A 22220-nucleotide genomic window follows, 5' to 3' on the forward strand; every position below is an offset into this window, starting at 1 on the left:
GGCTCTGGAAAACAATATGTCCCTGGATGGTCTCATCTAAACTTGGAGGAGATGATAGTCAATGTATAGCTGGTGCTGGAGGAGGAGGGGAGAGTCCTCCTTGGGCGGAGCTTTGTGGGATGAATTCATCTCCAGAAGAGATGCAGGTTAAGGGAGGAGGGCAGACTGGAGTTGCCATGTCGGGCTCTTTCTGAATTTTCGGCAATGTGGGGAGTCTCCATTTACAAGTTAGCTCGCTTCCGTGAGCCTGAGATACTGGGATTGAGGGCCTCAATTGATTTTTTTGACAGCTATTTCTTTGGGCAGTTCCTCTCAGTCCAGGTAGTAGTGGGTGGATGACAATATCTTGAAAAACTCTTCTTACTGAAATACCCCATTTACATAACCTGGGCTTGAGTGCATATATGCTTTTAGATATAATAGCATCATCGAATGTGATCAGCAACCGCCAAGCATTGTTGTTATTATTTTTAGATAGCCAGGTGATGGAACTGATTTTAATTTCAGAGGGATACAGGGAGAGAATCTGTGCAATGGACCATTTGACCTGGTTAGGTGTTTTCCACCTATCTCTATTTAATTGTATGTCCAATACATCAAAGGCTAGTTTATTAGATTGGAAGACTCTGTAATGTGGCTTCCTATCTTGGTGGTGCATCTGCCTTTGTTGGCTATTAAGATTCTGAATCTCCTCTTTGCAGGGCTTATCTGTGAAGTTCAGCCTGTTTAATGTATCCCTACAATTTTGGGCTATATTTTTACCATATGATTTCCCCTTTTCCCAGTCCCCAGTGTAGCTATCAGTTTCCACACCCGCTCTCCCTCCAAAATCAGTTAAAGTCTCATTTTCCCTCCCCCCATGCCAGGAGGGTATCTGGTCCAAAAATTCCTCCACCCTATCCTCCTGATGGCAAAATTTATCAGATAACACAGTTGTGTTTCGGGCTATACCCTCAACTAAATTATCTAGTTTTTCATTCAATATTTTCAAATGATAGAAAAGAAGACTCATGGATTGACCTAATAGGTCACACATATTTGAGAGCATAGTGTTCAAGTGAGGTGGATAGTAGTCCATCAATCCAAGTATGAATCCACTCCGTAGGCCTCTTCGGTGGTGGAGTAGGCACAGAAAATCCCGCAACGGTCCCGATACGAGGGAAGGCCCGTGGGATATGCACACGCAGCACTCTAACGCAAACAGAGCCATTCAGAGAGACTGTGCCAGACAAAAAAACAACCAAGGTAATATACTCGAAGCCTGGGTATTAGATGACTATACTGTAATTCTCTGGGCCTGAACAGTCCCTAGTCTCTAACCACCAAAATAAAATCCGATAAGATCAAACCAAAATTAAACTAAGATGAAAAAATAAAATCTAAGAATTAAATATGATCCCCGAAGACAATAATAGCTCTTTTTATCCCTGATCTTGGGCTAAGTCTATCCAAGGAGGTATGGCAACAGCAGATAGGAGAGCCTCCCAGGAACTAAAGCAGGAATAATCACAATGGCAATCAGGGCTCAACTGATGGAAATTTAGTTCCCTTCTGTTGTGGTGAGGATGCAAAACCAGGACCCAAATGCTTCTCCCATTGCCTTTGAGACTAGCGAGGTCTTCTCAGGTCCTCTACTGTGCTAATCAAGATGGTGATGTCTGTCAAGGCGGCCTCTTTGAAAGTTCTCTGACACAGTAAGGATAGCAGCGTGGGCCCTCCAACACGTACCCACGCCTGTGATGGCAACTAAAAAAGTTCTTTTACACTTTGCCCTCAGGAGCAGTGTCGCCACTGTAGCAGTTGTCACAAGCACCTTGTTGAGACTTAGTAGAGAGGTCCAATAGGTAGCCACGACTTCCTGAGACGAGCCAATCGCAGGGAGGACAGTAGCTCCGAGCCCCAAAAGTGCCAAGGCGCTAGGTTGAGCCAGCAGCTGGTGACAGGCTCCCCAAGAACGGGAGAAGAAGGGGCAGCGGCTCTAAGGTCTCACAACGCTGGGGCGGGCCGGTAGCCGGCAGCAAGACTCTCCTAAGATGGCCAACAGCAGGAGCGATAACTCCGGGCTCCAACCACACCAGGGTGAGCTGGCAGTCAGCGAGGCTCCTCAGAATAGTAGGCAACAAGGAGGAGCAACAGCCCCGAGCCCAGCAGTATCAAAGCTAGCCGGCTGCTGGCGGTGAAACTTCTGACCAAGCTCAGATAGAGGCCACGATTATAAGTCAATAAAACAGTAAGTTTAACCCCAGAGTGATCTCCCAGAGGTATGTTGGAATGGGGACAGGTTGTGTAGTCTTTAAAGGCAGTCTGGCAATCAGATATAACAGTTGTAAAACGGTTGTAAAACGCCAGTTTTTAATGGCAGATAATGACACCAGGCTTCCGTTTGTTCCTGTTTGTTTCTCACTCTTATCAGTTTAACATTTGTAAATCTATCGATTTTTATTGCAGGCACTGGAAGGACATTTCTGCAGACCTTTTTTCTCCAAGAAACAATGCAAACCTTGGAAATGTACTGATTCTGAATCAACAAGATAAGCTCCATTCCCCTGTTACAGTAATTTACTTAAAGAAAGTAAATAATGAGTTTTTAAAACTGTAATTATAATGGTAACTTGGGTGTGAGCTGGTAATATAATGCACCAATTACTTTAAAAAGTACCTTTCCAAAGCCTTCACCTGGTACAGAGCAGCAAGGACATATGCTTTGGGAGGACATTGCACTCCAAATACTAATTCTGCCCTCCCCAAAGGAAATTCCCTTCCACTACCCAACCTTCCCGCCTTGCAGAGAAGAACACAATGAAAATCATCTACACACGGAACGCTTATATTTGCTTAGTTTTAAATCTATAGTGCCTTTGCCTTCTTTATTTTGGATGCCTGAACTATAATTCCAAGTGCCCAACTGGCTAGAAATTTGGAAACTGAAGGAACTTTTCAGGGGAATATTTCTCTTAATTACTTCTCTGTATCTATACCCCTTGGCACACCCATTGCCACTGATAAGAGCCAGAGAGGTTATACTGGTGATACTGGAATCGGTGAAATTCAAGTTCAAGCTCCCACTGTGCCATAAAAGATAATTGAGTGACTTTGAACCAAGAGCTATCAGTTCAACCTATCTGATAAGGTTGTTACAAAAATAACAACTTAGAGAAGACAAGACCTATGTATGCAATTTTCAGCCCATTGGAGTAAAGTTAGTAAATGTAATGAATGAATTAATGTGATTCCCAAATATTTTTTCCCAACCTGGCAGCTCAAGTATACTAATTGTGTAGAATGATAACAGACTGACTGCAGTTTGATGCCTTTTCATGACACGAAAAAAATCCTGATATGCAGGAAACAGAAGTTCTGCCCAGCAGGGGCTAAAGGCACAAACATGAGTCTGAGCTACTTTCCCTGGTCAGCTTACAATTCTTTTTTTCGCAGCAGTCTCAAAAAGCCACTGCAAATGCAGAGCAATAAATTATCATTCCACCCTTTATGGATCCACCAATCTTATAATTTGAGTTTCTGTGCAGAGTAAATATTGCTATAAACACAAATAGTTCAACAAACCTATCAAATGCAGAGGCAGAGTTGCAATATGCTCAGGCTTGTCTGGAGGAAATGTGCTTTTAAGAAATTAACATTCTACATTTCATTTCTTTTTTATTTTAAGAAAAAACTGATGAGAGAGATTGGAGTCTAGGAGACAGAAGAACAAACATCCGGTAACAAATGGCATTCTTAATAACAATCTATTAGGAGTAAAATGCAAAGAAATGAGAACTCGTTGGATAGCAATGTTTATTGGAGGAATGAAAATAACATTGCAATTTGGAATCATGATAAATGACCAACATAATATTGGCTGAGAGCAAGGCCAGGGCAACAAGACAGGCAGAACAGATTGAGTATCCATTATTTGAAACACCTGGGACCAGACATGTTTAAAAATTTGGATTTGCTTTTCAAATACCAGTACAGGTTGAGGATCCCTTCTCCAGAATTCCAAAATACTCCAAAATCCAAAGTTGTTTATATGGATGGCTGAGATAGTGACAGCTTTGCTTTCCAATGACTTAATGTGCATACAAATGTGGCAAGACTATTAGAGTGGGTAACACTAAAATGATGCCCAGAGGGTCCCACTGTCCTCTTTTCCCCAGAGCAGCCTTGCCATGAGTTGGCTGGGTGCTACTAGTGTCATATGAGTAAAAGAAAAGACAAGATTCTTATTGGGGTTGTATGTTTCCCGGGCTGTATGGCCATGTTCCAGAAGTATTCTCTCCTGACGTTTCGCCCACATCTATGGCAGGCATCCTCAGAGGTTGTGAGGATGAACAAGATGCTTGTTCATGATGGAAGTGCACTTCCACATTTACAGTCATACCAGCTGCAGGTGGCTCTCCATTAACTTTGAAAAATGCCATAGTGCTGGATTGGTTCCTGGTTTGGCAGTGAGGACTATGGAAGGAAAGGAGACCACTGCTGAAGGGAGCCAGGTCTGCTGGATGGAGGGAAAGAAGGGAAGAGGAGGGTGGAGACCCACCCAACCATCTACTTTTGCCACCTTGAGCTGTTGGGAGGGCCAGGAAGCTTTCCCCTTCTGGGAGAAATTCATTTTAGTGTCACCCCTTCTCTGATAGTGTCACCTGGTACAGTTGGCACCTCATGCAACCTGCTAGTAATGCTTCTATGCTGACTTATGATAACTTCCCTGAACCCTCCTTGTATGGGCATTCTGTATTTTGCAGCAAGCAAACAGAACTAAAAGAACATCTTGATACATCCTCATAGACCACAGTTTCCCAAACACTTGACTTCCATGTATTATTTTGGATTTTAGCACCAGAATTCTTGATCATTGGACCATTCAGCAGAGGCTTCCAGGAGTTGAAGTCCAAAACAGCTTGTGGACTAGAATTTGGAAATCAATGATGACATCAGCATCAGACATCAGCAGTGAGGTCTGTTAGGGCCCTCCAGGGATTTTAGTCTGTGTTCATTGTGTATCTGGCTATGGAGAAATAGCAAGATGCCTCTCCAATCCTGCCTGAATGCTGTGAACCATGAGGTGTCTCCATGGGCTGGATTTTGTAATATATGTGCACCGGCACAGTATAGGTTTGCATGAGATAATTATGTTATGCTGAAGGGGATAATGGATTGAGACACACTTGTCTGGTAAGAACCTATTAATTTGGAGCAAAACTCAGTGGTGATTAATTTTTTTTATTATAATGGCTGGATTACACAAAGCTCTTGTCAGTCGTGTTTTCCTCAGAGCTGAGTCGCATGATGCTCCTGGAGCTCTGGCATCTATGCCTACATCCTACTGAGAAGAAAAAAACATCTGACAAATTTTAGTGACAGATTGGCAGCTCACTCTGTGCTGCTTTTTTGCTTCCTTCTGAGAAACATGTCATGTTTTGACCTTGGAGACTTCAGGGATCAAAACTCAAAGGCCTTTCAGACCATGTTGTTCAAAACCCATTACATCTCCCACTAGCCAGGAGCAGGAGTCTGATAGTAAACAAACAACTCATCAGCCCACAATTCAGCTTCAGCTCCTATCTAATTATCTTGTTATGGACTTACATGAACTCAATAGTGGTTTTCAAAAACTCTGGCATGCTAGAAATTTCCTCGTATGGATTTTCTTAAACCAGCCAAGTGACTCTAGAGAGTCTGATTTTAAATCCTTTACACATGCAGATTCTACTTTTCCACTTTGAGAAAAAAAAACAATGTGTTTTTTTATTCAAAGAATATGAGTATAATAGGGCAAATCTAGACACAATGACTTTTACTCAGCACAGCTGGATAGTATCTTTGTATCATATTTTTCTTTTATCAGCTGTGGGCATGACCCAACAATGAACTGCTGGTGGAACACAAGAACCCAATGGAACCAGGGTTGAGGTGTTCCCCTTCTTATTGTAAAGCCATGTAAAATCTAAAACTTACACTGAAGGGTTGGAAAATCATCCTGGACCAGATTTTTAATGGATTCACCTGCCTACATATTGCAGCATTGAAAAACCCTGAAGCCAACATTGGACCTTGCCCAATGGCATCTACTGGGTGTTTTGAGGAAATGGCTGAAAAACTCCACTGTCAAAATAAAAGTGCTGGGATATCAAAGACCTTGAGCCTGGTTGTAAGGCTCAGCCCAAATCTTGGGAGCCAGCTGTTGAGGAATATTTGCCTGTAGCAGCTGTGAGACCTTGCTAAATTAAGGCAGTGCAACCTGTAGCCTCCAAGATCTTTTGGGGCTTTGATTCTAGCTACTGTGTAGTAACCTGCACTAATGAATGTGTGGAGTGAAAGTTCATAAGAATCTGGAAGGTCACAAGTTTCTTCAGGCTTACACCAAATCTATCTGTATTTGTCCCATTTATGAGCCACTGAACTATAAACAGAAACGTTTCAGTGAAGCTGACTCCATCGACCCAGGTTGATCACTGCAAGGCAACTCAAGGTCTTCCTGCTCCAGTTAAACAGGGATTTCTTCCATCCTTCTGATGTTAGAGATGGAAAAAATATTTAAAAATACTTTGAAGACCTGAATTGTAGAATCCATGGATGTAGAATCTGTTGGATTTTGGTTGTGTGTATATGAAATGTAAATCAAGTGTTTCTGCTGTTTTGCAAGTGTGTGTTTCAGTAATGAAACAGTTAACAGGAGGCCAGTTTGACTGACAGCCTGCTGTGACCTATAAGACATGATTTCCGGCCTTGGAGGTTGGAACTTCCTTCGGACTAAGGAATGTGTTTCTTATCTCTTTGTTGAACTGTGTGAGAGAAGAGCCAAGCCGAAGAATGCTGGCTTCGAGCGATGGACTTTGCTGCAATTGTAAATATCTCTGTAAATATTAAATAGATGTTTGAACTTCAGACAGCAGATGTCTTTGAGTCTGACTTTGGAGGAATTGGTGAGGGCAGAAATTCACCAATTCATCAGGGTGCTGGTCCGGAGCATGATTGATCGATGCTGTTTGAAGAAACCCACCCAACACGCACCCTGACCCCTGGCACTAATCTTGACAGAATCTATGGATGTGGAGGATCAATTGTAGAAGTTGGTTGGATGATAATGGAATGATAATGGAATGGCCTCAGATTATGATTTTGAGTGATGTGATTTTAATATTAATGTAATGTTTTAAAATGTGAATATGTATTGTTTTTAATTAATCCTATTTTAAGCTTATTTGTATTTGTGAGGCATTGAACGGTTGCCATATGTAAGCCACCTAGAGTCCCCTTCGGGGTGGAGAGAGGCGGGGTATAAATGAGGTAAATAAATAAATAATAATAACTAAGGGGTGCAGTTTGACACCACTTTAACTCCGATGTTGCAATGCTATGGAATCATGGGAATGGCAGTTTTATGAGCTTATTAGTCTTCTCTGCCAAAGAGTGGTGGTGCCTCCATAGCATTGAGCCAAGCAAACCATTTTGCCATTTTACTACATCATGGCATATAATGGGACCGGAGAACAGGAGGTCCAGCTGAAGAGTGAAATAGGAACATTGTCTTACACCAGTGATTCCCAAAGTAGGCATTACTGCCCCCTAGTGGGCACTGGAGCAATCCAGGGGGGTGGTGATGGCACCAATTAGGACACGGGGGCGGGGCCAGAGGAGGGGCGGGGCCTCTTCCCAAGTGCCGGAGACACGGCTGAGCTTCTGAGGCGCCTGTTAGGACACACACGAGGCAGAGCTAGAGGAGTGGCTGTGGCTTCTTCCCAAGAGCCCGAGACAGGGCTGAGAATCTATACCTCTCCTGAGGCTCTTGTTGAGACACAGAGGGCAGAGCTAGGGAACGAGGCAGGGCCTCCTTTCAAGAGCCCGAGACAGGGCTGAGCCTCTATACCTCTCCTGAGAGGCCTTTTAGGACTAAAGGGCGGGGCTAGGGGTGGGGGCGGGGCCTCTTCGCAAGAGTGTGAGACAGGGCTGAGCCTCTGTATACCTCCCCTGAGGCACTTGTTAGAACATGGGGGCGGGGTATAGAGGTTCAGCCCCATCAGGCACTTGGGAAGAGGCCACGCCCCCTCCTCTAGCCCTGCCCCCTGTATCTTGGCAGGCACTGCAGGACAGGGATAGAATCTCAGCCCTGCCTCAGAGCTCGTAACTCCGTCCATCCCAGTCCTGGCCGCCCATTTGTGGTCCCATTCACCTCCCCTCGCAGCCCTGCATCTTGGACTAGGGGAGAGGTTCAGCCTCGCCCTCTTGAGAAGGAGCCACGCCCACCCCTCTAAGCCAGGGGTCATATTTTTTCTGGAAAGGGGGCGGCAGGCCGAATAAGTTTGGGAACCACTGTCTTACACCCTAAGCACTATCTTGCACCTGAATGAGGGCAGCAATCCATTTTAGGATTTAGTTCTATAGCACATATATACCAGAATGGAAACTCGTCTAGATAGCTCTTTCCCCTGACTCCCGTCCTTTGCCATCTGCAATAGCTGCCTCCCTTCATTTCGTGGTGTGGCCTTCCCTGCTATCTGCTTCCCTTCTCTCATTTCCCCCCAGGAAACCTTGCTGTGAGAAGAGGCATCAGAATGGCTATGTATGTCTAGCACCGCACAGAGCTTTAAGCCTTCTCACACCCCAATGTAGCAGTTGTCACCGAGGGAAACAACGGAAGCTACACTTCATGAGCAAATGGAACACGGAAAAGTGAGATGTGCTCTTTTGCTGCTATTTTGACAAGCTGCTAACAATTCAGGCCCTTTGTTGTGGGGCAGACCGCTTCCCATAGCAAGCATTTATGTGTCCACCTGAGGGTGGGAGACCGGGACAGATTAGGGATTCTGTTAGTGTACCGACCACCCCGCTGCACTACAGTCTCCCTGCCTGAGCTAGCTGAGGTGGTCTCGGGCCTGGCGTTGGAGTCCCGGCGGCTCATAGTGCTGGGGGACTTCAATGTCCATGCCGAGACCAACCTCTCAGGTGCAGCTCAGGACTTCATGGCCGCCATGGCAACCATGGGGCTGTCCCAATTAGTAACAGGCCCCACCCACAGTGCGGGACACACACTGGACTTGGTCTTCTGTCAGGGATGGGAGGAAGGTGGCGGTGTGGAGGAGCTCACCATCGCTCCGTTGCCATGGACCGACCATCACCTGATCAGGTTTAGACTTACTGCGCCCCCCAACCTCTGCAGGGGTGGTGGACCTAAAATGGTCCGCCCCAGGAGACTTATGGATCCAGAAGGATTCCTGACGGCTCTTGGGGAATTTCCCACCTCCTCGGCAGGTGATCCTGTTGATACTCTGGTCTCTCTCTGGAATGGAGAGATGACTAGGGCAATAGACACGATTGCTCCGGAGCGTCCCCTCTCGAGTAACCGAGCTAAACCAGCTCCTTGGTTTACTGAGGAGCTGGCAGCGATGAAGCGAAAGAAGAGGGAACTAGAGTGCGTGTGGTGATCAGGGTATAACGAGTCAGACCGAACACGGCTAGGCTCCTATCTTAGGGCATATGCCGCGGCAATCAAAGCTGCAAGGAGAGTCCACCTTGCGGCCAACATTGCGTCCGCACAGAACCGTCCAGCGGCGCTGTTCCGTGTCATCAGAGGGTTGTTAACTCCCACCAATCAAGGTGGGAGCCCTGATAACTCGGCAGCCCACTGTGAAGCATTTGCTCAGTTCTTTGCGGACAAAGTCGCTCTGATCCGTTCCGACTTTGACACCATATTAACGGCAGTCTCTGAGGATGTAACGAGTGCACCTGCTTGTCCAGTTTTGTTGGATTCATTTCAATTGGTTGAGCTCGAGGATGTGGACAAGATCCTGGGAGAGGCGAGACCGACCACATGCATCCTAGACCCCTGCCCATCCTGGCTGGTGAGAGAAGCCAGAGGGGGTTTGGCCGAGTGGGTGAAGGTGGTGGTAAATGCCTCCCTTCGGGAGGGCAAGTTTCCAGCGAGCCTAAAAATGGCTGTGATCAAGCCGCTGTTGAAAAAGCCATCATTGGATCCCACTCAATTCGGAAACTTTCGGCCTATTTCCAATCTCCCCTATTTGGGCAAGGTCTTGGAACATGTGGTTGCTTCGCAGCTCCAGGGTTTCTTGGTTGACACTGATTTTCTGGATCCGGCACAGTCTGGCTTTAGGCCGGGGCATGGTACTGAGACAGCCTTGGTCGCCTTAGTCGATGATCTACGCCGGGAACTGGACAGGGGGAGTGTGTCCCTGCTAGTTCTGCTGGACCTCTCAGCGGCCTTCGATACCGTCGATCACGGTATCCTTCTGGGACGCCTCGCGGGAATGGGACTTGGAGGTACTGTTTTGCAGTGGCTCCACTCATTCCTGGAGGGTCGGTCCCAGATGGTGTCATTGGGGGATGCCTGCTCGGCCCCACAACCGTTGACTTGTGGGGTCCCGCAGGGCTCTGTGTTATCTCCCATGTTGTTTAACATCTACATGAAGCCGCTGGGAGAGATCATCAGGAGTTTCGGGGTGCGGTGTCATCTGTACGCAGATGATGTCCAGCTCTGTCACTCCTTCCCACCTGTCACTAAGGAGGCTGTCCAAGTCCTGAACCGGTGCTTGGCTGCTGTGTCGGACTGGATGAGGGCCAACAAATTGAAATTGAATCCAGACAAGACAGAGGTCCTCCTGGTCAGTCGGAAGGCCGAACAGGGTACTGGGTTACAGCCTGTGCTGGATGGGGTCACACTCCCCCTGAAGGCGCAGGTGCGCAGTCTGGGGGTGATCCTGGACTCATAGTTGAGCCTGGAGCCCCAGGTCTCAGCGGTGGCTAGGGGAGCCTTCGCACAATTAAAACTTGTGCGCCAGCTGCGACCGTACCTTGGGAAGCCGGACTTGGCCACGGTGGTATACGCCCTTGTTACATCTCGTTTAGACTACTGCAACGCACTCTACGTGGGGCTGCCTTTGAAGACTGTTCGGAAGCTTCAATTAGTCCAACGGGAGGCTGCCAGGTTAATAACTGGGGCGGCGTACAGGGAGCGTACTACTCCTCTGTTACGCCAGCTCCACTGGCTGCCAATTAGCTACCGAGCACAATTCAAGGTGCTGGCTTTAGCCTATAAAGCTCTAAACGGTTCCGGCCCAGCTTATCTGTCCGAACGTGTCTCCCGCTACGACCCACCTCGAAGCTTAAGATCGTCAGATGAGGCCCTGCTCGCGGTCCCGTCAGCCTCACAGGTGCGGCTGGCGGGGACGAGAGACAGGGCCTTTTCAGTGGTGGCTCCCCGCCTATGGAACGCCCTCCCCATTGAAGTCAGGCAGGCTCCCTCCCTCCTGTATTTCCGAAAGAGGACAAAAACGTGGTTATGGGACCAGGCATTTGAGCATGAGTAGCAGCAAAAATGAGATAAGAATATATGACCTACTGACAGACCCCACATGAACATGGAAAGTGCATTAAATGTATATTTAAATGTATAATTATGTATATTTTAATGGATATTCTTAATTTTATTGTAATTTTTAATCTTGATGGATTTTTAAATTTGATGACAACTGTTTTTAATGTGTATGGTTATGCTGTAAGCCGCCCTGAGTCCCCTGATGGGTGAGAAGGGCGGGGTAGAAGTGATGTAATAAATAAATAAATAAATTTAAAACCAGGCCATATGAAACCACAGCTGAGCATTAGGCTCTTTAAATTTTTCAGGCACTTTGTGACGGACGCTACTGCTTTCTTGCATTCTCCTTCATGAAAGTGATTGCTTTTATCCTTGTTGACATGTCCCATCTGCAGAAAATGGTCTCTTATTGAGAAAACGATCCCACAGGGGCTTCGGGAAGCAGACAGTCCGTTTGCTAAAAAGCTATTGATTTTAATCTTCCCCAGAGGAAAAGAAAAGGGGACACTCAATTGTTTGGAACACAATTCCCTTATGAAGTCACTTAGACTCCTAACTTTGCTTATATTTGTATCATGAGACTGAGGAATGTGTGTGTTTGTGGGAAAGGAAGAGAGCTCTTCTGTTCTAACCAAGGTTATTTAAAAGTAGCAAGACTCAATGTTATGAGAATTTGTTGTACAATGTCCATTCAGAGGAAGAGATGGAAAGCATACATGAAAATATTAAAAGGAAGCTTGAACAAGATGTTTCTCAAGTATGATGATGATTATTATTTATACCACACTTTATCTATCCTGAAGAAGACACAAAGTGGCTTAACATAAAAGCACCAGCATGCAATTTAAAATATACAAATATGCAAACATTAATATAAGCAGTATTACACAGTTAAAATTCATTGAAATATATTCAACGTTAAAGTTTAAAAAGTATTGGAAAACCCTGAGACCAAGAATCCTGAAGTGATCTTCACAGTTCATTTTGGCACAGCGAACAGCATTTTCTGACTAAAATTGCAATGTTAGAGCAACAGAAGTCGACGAAAAGTGACTTAGACAGAAAATAGTAATGACTGGATCTTGTAGGTATGTTTTCCAGTGTAAAGCCAGGGCTCCTACTTCTGTTTTGAATAATAATAATAATAATAATAATAATAATAACAACTTTACTTATATTCTACTTTATCTCCCCGAGGAGACTCAGAGCAGATCACAGAATACATATACAGCAAACATTGAATACCTATACAATTAACAACAAAGACAGACAGAACATAGACAGAGGTAAGGCTTCTCTCTTTTTTCATCTCCGGCATCTGGAGACTGTACTCGACTCGGCCATGGGGAGGTGCTGTTGTTCCATTTTTCCATGCCGAGGAGCCTGTTGTTCATGGATGACTTCCTGACTGAATTGCCTGCATGTCTTCAGGGTGCCTTTTACCTCCCCGCCAAAGTGGTAGCTATTTATCTACTCACATTACTGTTTTTAAAATGCTAGGTAAGCAGAAGCTGGGGCTGACAGCAGGAGCTCACCCCCGACCCACGGCTTAAACTGCTGTCCTTCTGGTCAACAAGATTTTCTGTAGCTGGTGGTTTAACCTGCTGTGCTAACCACTGCCCCATTTTGTATAGAAAACATTTTGTGAAACATAGCTGTTAAAAGATATAATCAGCCCTCCTACTTTTGCTGGGATTGGGGAACAGAACCCATATAAAAGAAGGAAAAAACCTCATGAATTAAAAAAATCACTTTTTTAATAGAGTGGACATAGGAATCTCTATGTCCCCTACTAAGACTTTATGGTCAACTTTTAAAGATGGAAGTTTTAAAGACCAAGCCAGGGGGCACTATGTTTTATGTAACAAATTCGTTTAATGGTTTTATTAGTTCTATGCATTTTTAATATTTCTCTGTTTGATTCTAGTTTAATGTTTATATGTGTTAGGTTTTAATTGACATGTTGTTATGATTTTTAATGTTAGCTGCCTTCAGTTTCCTTTGACAGGGAAAAAGCAGAGTATATACTCCTACTACTAATATTGGAAGCTGGCAATAAGGAAGGATGTAGAGCAGTGGTTCCCAACCTGTGGGTCCCCAGATGTTTTGGCCTTCAACTCCCAGAAATCCTAACAGCTGGTAAACTGGCTGGAATTTCTGGGAGTTGTAGGCCAAAAACATCTGGGGACTCCAGGTTGAGAACCACTGACCTAGAGATTTCTAGAGATCTTTTCTGTTTAGCTATCTTCAGGTCCTCCAAAACAACTCTATGAGCATCCTCTGGTGAAAGTGGACTATGAGGTCCAAGCAATTCATTGAGAAATCATATTAGTCAAAACTTCAAAAGTTAAACCCACAAAAGTGGAGTGCCAACTCTATATTCACTCTGCCCACAAGAACAAGATCTAATATCTCATAGTATGGATGCTGCCAAGTCTGTTATGAAGTAAGAGGCCTATTACAAGCCCAGAATAGAGCTGTAAGTATTCCAGAAAATCATCTCGTACAATTTGGCATCCAGAAAAGATGTCAGGTCATAGGATGTTGTGCCAAGGCTGTACTTCAGTCTAATTTGCACTAGTTTGTTGCAATCTCCAAGAAATGTTGAGCTTGTCTGATGCAACTTGCCACTTCCCCGGAGACTGAATTCACACGCTGACTTTTTGGAGGAAGTTTCCACCCGCCATCAGCGCAAAGCAAGGCAATCTATTTTAAGAAGTTCACTCAGCACATGTATTGCCGACAGCACCATGCAGGGTATTCATTGTTCTGGAAATGGAGTCAAGTTAAGAGCCTCATAGCATCTGCTTTTTCTGCAAAGTCATATTTAGATCAAATGCTTTTATCTAGAAATCAAGCATCCAGTACTGAAGTGAAAATGGAAAGTCTGTCATGTCAGGATATATTTCACAGTATGTTTCTTGTAATACAAATCATACAGGATCAGTGTGATATAGTGATTACAGATTTCGGATTCGATCGGGGAAGACTTAATTTTGGTTTGTCAAATTGTTTAATATGCTTTTAGTATGTTTAAATGGTTTCTTTACTGTTTTATATTGTTTAATTTGATTGCAGTGATTTTACTATATGCCCCACTCTGTATTATAAGGTACAAGATTGTATGTTATAGGGTCAGGATATAGATATAAATACTGTAAATAAATAATATTCAAATACATAAATACATAGGCGTAGAGGAGAATGATGTCTCATTTGTATGTTAATGCAAGTATGGTATATCTCCTTTTGAGACTATTAACGTATGGTAACCCCATGAATTTCACAGTGTTTTCTTAGGCAAGGTTTCCTCCTATTGCCTTTCTCTGAAAATATATCTTAAAGCACTTGGTATGTTTTGACAGTCCCCGTCCACATACTAATTATGGCTGGTCCTATAAACACACTGAAACTAAGTTATTATTTCAAACAGAGCTCTCTTAAAAATTCAAGATGTGGCTACTAATGAAAATGATGTCCACGATGCATTACAATTTGACTAAAATATATAGATTAAGCAAAATTGTATATAAATGCCATGCATTTAGAGATTCCACGTATTATAGACTCTATTTCAGGGGAGGGAACTGTCAGAATCACTGTTGAATACTCCTTGCTTAAGGGAACTCTATGAAATTCAGGTGATTTGAAGGTACATAGAAAAACAAAGGGTAGGCAAAATCGTGTGTATAATTTAATCCCAATCTGATGATAAATCTAGCCACAACCCTGAAAGTTTAGAATGATCCAAGCCTCAAAGTAGAAAAGCGAGGGTTTGTGAGCAACTTAAACTGAGATTCATCTGTTCAGCTGATGCTGCCTTGTTCTGCAAGTGGAAGGAGCTCAATTTAGGCCAAGTTAGAAGAAATCAGATCAGGTCCAATCAAAGCAAATATTTTAAAGTACAGACAGTCCTTCGCTTTTGCAGGGATTAGGGGCACAGGAACCCCATGAAAATGGAAAAATCACAAATAAAAAAACCCACTGTTTATTTTTAGTTGAGAGAACATTCCTTTAGGAATCTCTAGGTCCTTTACTGTGACTATAAGGTCAATTTTTAAAATGTGATAACCTCAAAATCAGACTTGCTTATCCAAGGTTCTGGATTATCCAAGGCATTTTTGTAGTCAGTGTTTTCAATATATCATGAGATTTTGGTGCTAAATTCATAACTATAGTAATTACAACATAACATTACTGCGTATTGAACTACTTTTTCTGTCAAATTTGTTGTATAACATGATGTTTTGGTGCTTAATTTGTAAAATCATAACCTAATTTGATGTTTAATAGGCTTTTTCTTAATCTCTCTTTATTATCCAACATATTCGCTTAACTAACATTCTGCAGGCCCGTTTACATTGGATAAACAACTCTACTGTATTTATTTTTAGTTGAGAGAACATCCCTTTAGGAATCTCTAGGTCCTTTACTGTGACTTTAAGGTCAGTTTTTAAAATGCGATAACCTCAGAATCAAGCTGGAGATTCTGGAGAGACCATATTAATCCAATCAATGAATAATAAATTCTGCAAAAGTTAAACCTGAAAGAGCTGAGTATTGACTATAGTGGAAAGCAAGACCATGGACAGCTCCTATGGAGAAAAGTGGTATCTCAACAGACTGCTAAAGTAATCTGAAATAGAGTTGTGCGCGGAACTGTTTTCCTTTGTTTCATCTGTTCTTTAGTTATTTTGTTACCTTCGGGAACACGGGTAATGGAATGCCCCCCCCCCCCCTATGACAATCAGCTCGACATAAAAGCAAGCGGGGAGCTGATCATCCACTCCCCCTCTGCTTTTGTGAGTCAGAACTTGCCTCCTTGCCTTGAGAGAGTGCATATGTGGTGTGCAGGCCCAGCACAAGCACCTGCCTGCAGCTGAGTGCCTCCTCTAAAGGAGAAACAGGTAAGAAGCCTCCTTAAAGTGCACACTTACCTGCAGCTGAGCACCTCTCCTCTAGGGTAAAAGTGCTTAAATGCCTAAAATGACAGGAAGGGGAGTCTGGGAATCCCCACCCATAATGGGACTGATATAAAACAGATCTTTTGGAACCCCAGAGTGAAAACAGATATCTGCCCTCCCAATTTCAGGAGGCTCCTAAAAATGGATCGGGGCCCCCACCAAATCCAGGACACGAAACGGGTCAAGCTTTATCCCAAAATCACAGTCTTTATCTGAAACCTTAATCATACTGCCAGGGAATGTACTGTCATTTGCTCATTCTTCTGGGACTAGCTAGTTGTGCTTCTTAAATTAAATTCTGCCTCATACTTCAAAAGCTGTCCTTTGTGATGGAGATATTATTAAAAAGAGTTGGAAAATGTATAATGTATCCCTGTTCTTGGTTCAGTTCAAGAATGGAAGCATTAGTGAAGTGAAGCCATCAGTTTATTTAATGATATCAACATATGACAAATCACAGGAAGATGCTAGATATAGTTTACCCAACCATGAAAAAGCTCCTACTGCCAATGGAAAACTACCAAGCAAGCACCAAGTGAAAATGACTCATGTTGAGCTTTCCCTTACAATTCAGATTGTTGCTGGTATTAGCTGAAAGCTCCAGTCAGGGTGAAAATGTTCTGGAAATGCTTAATTCTAAGAGTTTAATAATTCTGCAGCTCCTTAAATTCCCCCTGCTTGAAAAACAGTTTTTCTTCTGTATGACTCTACTTTTGTAAGTGCTCACCTTCAGAGATTGTGAGGATGTGAAAGTGCCACATTCATTGGCTGGGAGGGCAAAAGAGGCAGGATTCAAGCCTAGCACTTCTATAGGCAATTGTGAAAATTGCCACAGAGCGAACAAGTCTCAATTTCCCCTTCATCCATATTTTCCTTCAGGCAAAGTAGGGAACCTTCAAAAGGCCCACTGTTACCAGTTTGATAATGTTAGCTGAGGCTTCTATGAGATGAAGTCCCAAACCTTTGCAGGACCAAATGTTGAAACTATTATACTACATCATGCTGCCTTTCTATAGAGAAGGCAATACCACCTTGGTAAGGGATCACATTTCCAAAAGTCCACAAATTGAGAAGCACACCAAGAAATAAACTGGATTAGGAGTTCCCTCGGATATTCTAGTTTGTCTTTTTAGCAGAAGGTTTTATGTACAGAAGTATTCAAAAACAATACTTCCTATTCCTAGAGATTGTTGGGGATTTGTCTATCATCAGGTGTTGAATTTGTTCCAGGTTCAAAGGAATTATCTGAGGCATTGGACCTATTTGGGGAATGGTGCTTGATACGTTGGATACTCTCACTTTAAGACTTGGAGTACATGTCCATTTTAATGAATGACAGACCTCTAAGAGTTTCAGTCAGTGTCACAGTAAGTCAAAGCCAACTTGATGTCAAATAACAATCAATCTCTAGATCTTTATTGAGAAGGAGAGTAAGTAGTACTGTCAAGTCCAGTACTATTCCTCATGTGGGCTGTTTCTCTAAAGGAGAGATTTTCTTTTCATCAAGCAAGTAAAGGTGTTCCTGAATTAATTTTTTCAGTGACATTTCTTCTTTCATCAGGTTGAAAAGATGGACATGTGCTCCTCTCTACAATAATTCCAAAAATTGGTAGAAGACACGTCAACGCACCATTATATGCGAACGATATGGTTCTGATGTCAAATACACAAATTGGATTAAGGAGGTTACTGAGCAAACTCAATGTCTATGCCCATAAAAACGAGCTGTTGATAAACAAAACTAAATAAAAATAATGGTATTTGGAATAATAATAATAATAATAATAATAATAATAATAATAATAATAATAATAATAACAACTTTATTTTTATACCCCGCCCCATCTCCCCAATGGGGATTCGGAGCGGCTTACATGGGGACCAAGCCCAAAAACATACAACAATAAAATGATAAAACAATTATACCAACAATAAACTGCCCACCATGGCATAAATGATTCCTAGATGCTGAAGTAATAGAACAGCTCATCACTTTCACATACTCTACAATAATCAAAATGTTTAATTTGTACATTTGTGTCTAGAAGGGGGAATGTATGGTGTTTAAAGTTGAAGAACTGGGTGTGAGTTAGAAATACAGTAATCCTCCTCCCCTTACCCATGGGGGATATGATCCAAGATCCTTCTGTAGATGGTCCCTTTCTTTGTCTTGAGGTGTGGCATATTCATGAAATTGATTCTTAAAAGTACATCAAAAAGTATCTTTCAGTGTTAGAGAGAAACCAGATTTCAATCTGAACTCCAGAGGAGCCATCTGAAGGTTTTGAGTTGTTTAGAGGATAAATTTCAGCATTTTGGAGAGATTCTTTGAAGCACAGACTTCCACCCTTTTTCAGTTTTCACCCCCCCCCCTGCATATTTCACCATCTCTGGACAAAAACTAAGGGCAGATTCACGTTTCCTTGACATCGGGACCATCAACTTTCACAGCAAGAGGCAACACCATTTCTTAGAGCTGCCCACCCTGCCCTCACTCTCAGCAGGCATAGCTCAGTTATCAACACCATGCTTAACTAAGATTTCCAAGAATGGCTAAGCATTAAACCTTCTGACCCTTCCTGTTCACCAGAAACCATATCAACATCATTAAGGTACACATCAAGGGTTCAATTTTTCCTCTCAATGGGACGCCCACATTTCCCTCTCTTTGTCATGCTGACATATTCTTAAGAGCCCAGATCTTAATTGGCTCTCTATAAGGTCATCATCCAAATTAGTTTCACCAAGAGCAATCGTTTCTGCCAGGGGAGCTGACAATTGCCATCCTCCAATTTGCCACCATCAATTCAAACTGGAGGCGCAGCATGAGCGATGTAGATGGCAAATTAATGCACTTAAGAGGAAGGGAGTGCTATTAAAAACAACTAGGGTCTAGCCTCCTCTGGTTTATAGTATGTGCATAAGAAGGGCTCATAGCTAAGATGCATGTATGCAGAATGTGGCCATTCAGCAAAGCAAGTAGGGGACATCACTGCAGAGATACGGGAATTCCTCTCTCTATATATATCTCCTATTTCATCTCTCCAGCAAAACAAGGGGAAATGGGGAAGCCCATGCATATTGCTTCCAAAAATTTCTATGTTCACACTGGAACAATAGAATCACATGCCAAGTTTTACTTTTTCATCACTTAGGAATGCCTATCTTCTCTAAGAGATGGACTTCAGTCACTTCCAAGTTTGTTTCTTTTTCATTGGAGGGAAAGCTTTATGAGAGCGGTTCCTGGCTTCTTAATTTTGAGAACTTGCCTTGCAGTCATGTTCAACAGATCTGTCATGGATGCTATTTACTTGTTACTTCGAGAAATGATTTTTTCCCCCTTTATCTTTATTAAAATTTCCTTCCTCAGTTCTTCCATCAACATTTACAGTTCTTCTATACCACAATAAGAGATAAAAAGTCCCTAGTGACTTTTAAGACCAACCAAATTATTTCAGCAGAGATTTCATGGACTATGAAGCACTTGTTCAGATACACTGGAACAGCTTGGCACAACTTGATGAGCCTTCAAATGGCCAAAATTCCTTTCTCTGTTTTTAACAAAACAGGTTGTTATGGGTATCTCTCTAAAAACTGCTATATCAACATAGGGCAGTATAAAGTTTAGGAATAACATGCTGTTACTCTCATTGTCATTTCACATTTGCAAATGGTACCATTTTGTCTGCCTACCTGACGTAGAGGGAGCGCTTCTGATTGGTTCGCAGGGAGCCCGATCCAGAACTCATGCTGTGATTCATCATCTGTTCACGCAGGTCATGGATCTTGGCCTCAAATCGGGCGTATTCTGTTAAAGAAGAAAAAGTGCATTTTTTAAAAAATCATTTCATTCATCACCTTGTCTAATGCAGCTTGTATATCATAATAATTGATTTGTTACATTTATATTCCTCTAATGACCTCAAGGTTCATGGCTCTCTCCTTTCCCAGTTTATCCCCATAAAAATCCTCTGAGTAGGTCAAGTCAAGAAACAGTGACAGGTCCAAGGTCACCCAGGGAGTTCCATGGTAAAGCACAGATTAGCAGATTAACAGAGAAGAACGGCCTGCCTCAGAGGAGCATGCTTGTTCCTTCCATCTTTAACATTTACACAAATGATCAGCCACTGCCAGAAGGGACAGAGAGTTTCATCTATGCTGACAATCGTGTCATCATTGCTCAAGCAGGGAGCTTTGAAATGGTTGAACAGAAGTTCTCAGAAGCTTTAGGTGCTCTTACTGTCTATTACAGGGGAAACCATCTGATTCCTAATCCATCTAAAATGCAGACATGTGCTTTTCATCTTAAGAACAAACAAGTACCTCAAGCTCTGAGGATTACCTGAGAAGGAATCCAACTGGAGCATTGCAGCACACCAACGCACATGGGAGTTACTCTGGGATGTGCACTGATTTACAAGAAGCAAAGCCTGACTATCAAGCAAAAAATGGGTGCTAGAAATAATATCATACGAAAGAAGACTGGCACAAGCTGCGGATCACAATCAGACACAGTAAAAACATCTTCCCTTGTGCTTTGCTACTCTGCTCTTCCACACAGCCATATAACTCAGAATATCAAGGCAGATAATCTACAACATTTGCTTTAAACTGGATTACAATGTTCCCTCACTTACCGTGGGAGTTCCTTTCCAGGACCTCCACCGATAAGTGGAAATCCGCGAAGTAGGAACACTATTTTAATTTTAATATTTATACATTATTTTAATTTTTCTGTGGCCTTTCTCCCCCTTGCAAACCCTGGGGAGCTAGTGAACCCTTCCCTACCAATGCTGGCTGGGCCCTTTTTTCTGATTTTGGAAAACCCGCATTCACATATATGTACAAAGTGCAATATTTCGGAGAAGCTGAAACATGAAGTTCATCTAAGTTTGTTAAACATCTTATGCACAAAGCCTGAAGGTAATTTTGTACATGATATATGGGGCCGGGCTGTGGCGCAGCTGGCTAGTAACCAGCTGCTATAAATCACTACTGACCGAGAGGTCATGAGTTCGAAGCCCCGGTCGGGTTAAGCCTCCGACCATAAAAAAAAAAAATAGCCCCGGCTTGCTGTTGACCTAGCAGCCCCGAAAGACAGTTGCATCTGTCAAGTAGGGAAAATTTAGGTACGCTTTATGCGGGAGGCTAATTTAACTAATCTACAACACCATAAAACTGCTCACGAGGAAAAGAAGAGGAAGAACAGCCACCAATGGACGGTGAAGCAACAGCTCCCCCTGTGGCCGGAATCGTGAAGCTGGAAAAGATGTTAAAAATGCCTCTGTGTCTGTCTAAAAACTGAATGTTGTTTGTCTGTTGGCATTGAATGTTTGCCATATATGTGTTCATTGTAATCCGCCCTGAGTCCCCTTCGGGGTGAGAAGGGCGGAATATAAATACTGTAAATAAATAAATAATAAATATTTTGAGTAATTTTGTACATGAAACAAAGTTTGCACACACTGAACCAGCAGAAAGTAAATACATTCCTATCTCTGCCACTGGTTTGGACACGTTTCGATTTTAGGGTATTTTGGAATTCATAATTCTGGATAAGAATAAATCAGTCTGTATCAATTCCATAGGAATATCCTAGTGGGTGTATAAAAACAGGATTCCAGCCATGACATTGCACATTTTGGATGGTGTTTAAGTATTTGTCAGTGCCTTGAATGTGACTCATGCTTTGGGATGGAATAAAAAGTCCCTATGCATTCTCCGTCGCACAATAGGACAATAAGAGACACCATATGTTGCATAATATTCATATCCAGCAGAAGAGTGATTTAGTGCACCACCATGAAACCACATGAATACAAATGTATACAGTCTAATATTTGACTCACATTTACATCTGTGTCTGAAACCCATTAGATCTACTCCTGCCTCTATGAGTAGCAAAATATTGCTCATTATATTCT

The 22220-nt window shown here is 42.9% G+C and overlaps 1 protein-coding gene across 28 annotated transcripts in view; it reads right to left on the reverse strand.

Annotated features, from left to right (window-relative positions):
- The window catches only part of dlg2 (discs large MAGUK scaffold protein 2), a 1295060-nt gene that overhangs the window by 96935 nt on the left and 1175905 nt on the right, over window positions 1-22220 (reverse strand). For all 28 annotated transcript variants that reach the window (XM_062977087.1, XM_062977095.1, XM_062977092.1 and 25 more), the window contains one exon: window positions 19990-20104. In XM_062977087.1, the coding sequence (XP_062833157.1) occupies window positions 19990-20104 (115 nt within the window). The remainder of the gene's footprint in view (window positions 1-19989; window positions 20105-22220) is intronic.

Source organism: Anolis carolinensis, chromosome 3, assembly GCF_035594765.1.
Source record: "Anolis carolinensis isolate JA03-04 chromosome 3, rAnoCar3.1.pri, whole genome shotgun sequence".
Classification (NCBI taxonomy): Eukaryota; Metazoa; Chordata; class Lepidosauria; order Squamata; family Dactyloidae; genus Anolis; species Anolis carolinensis.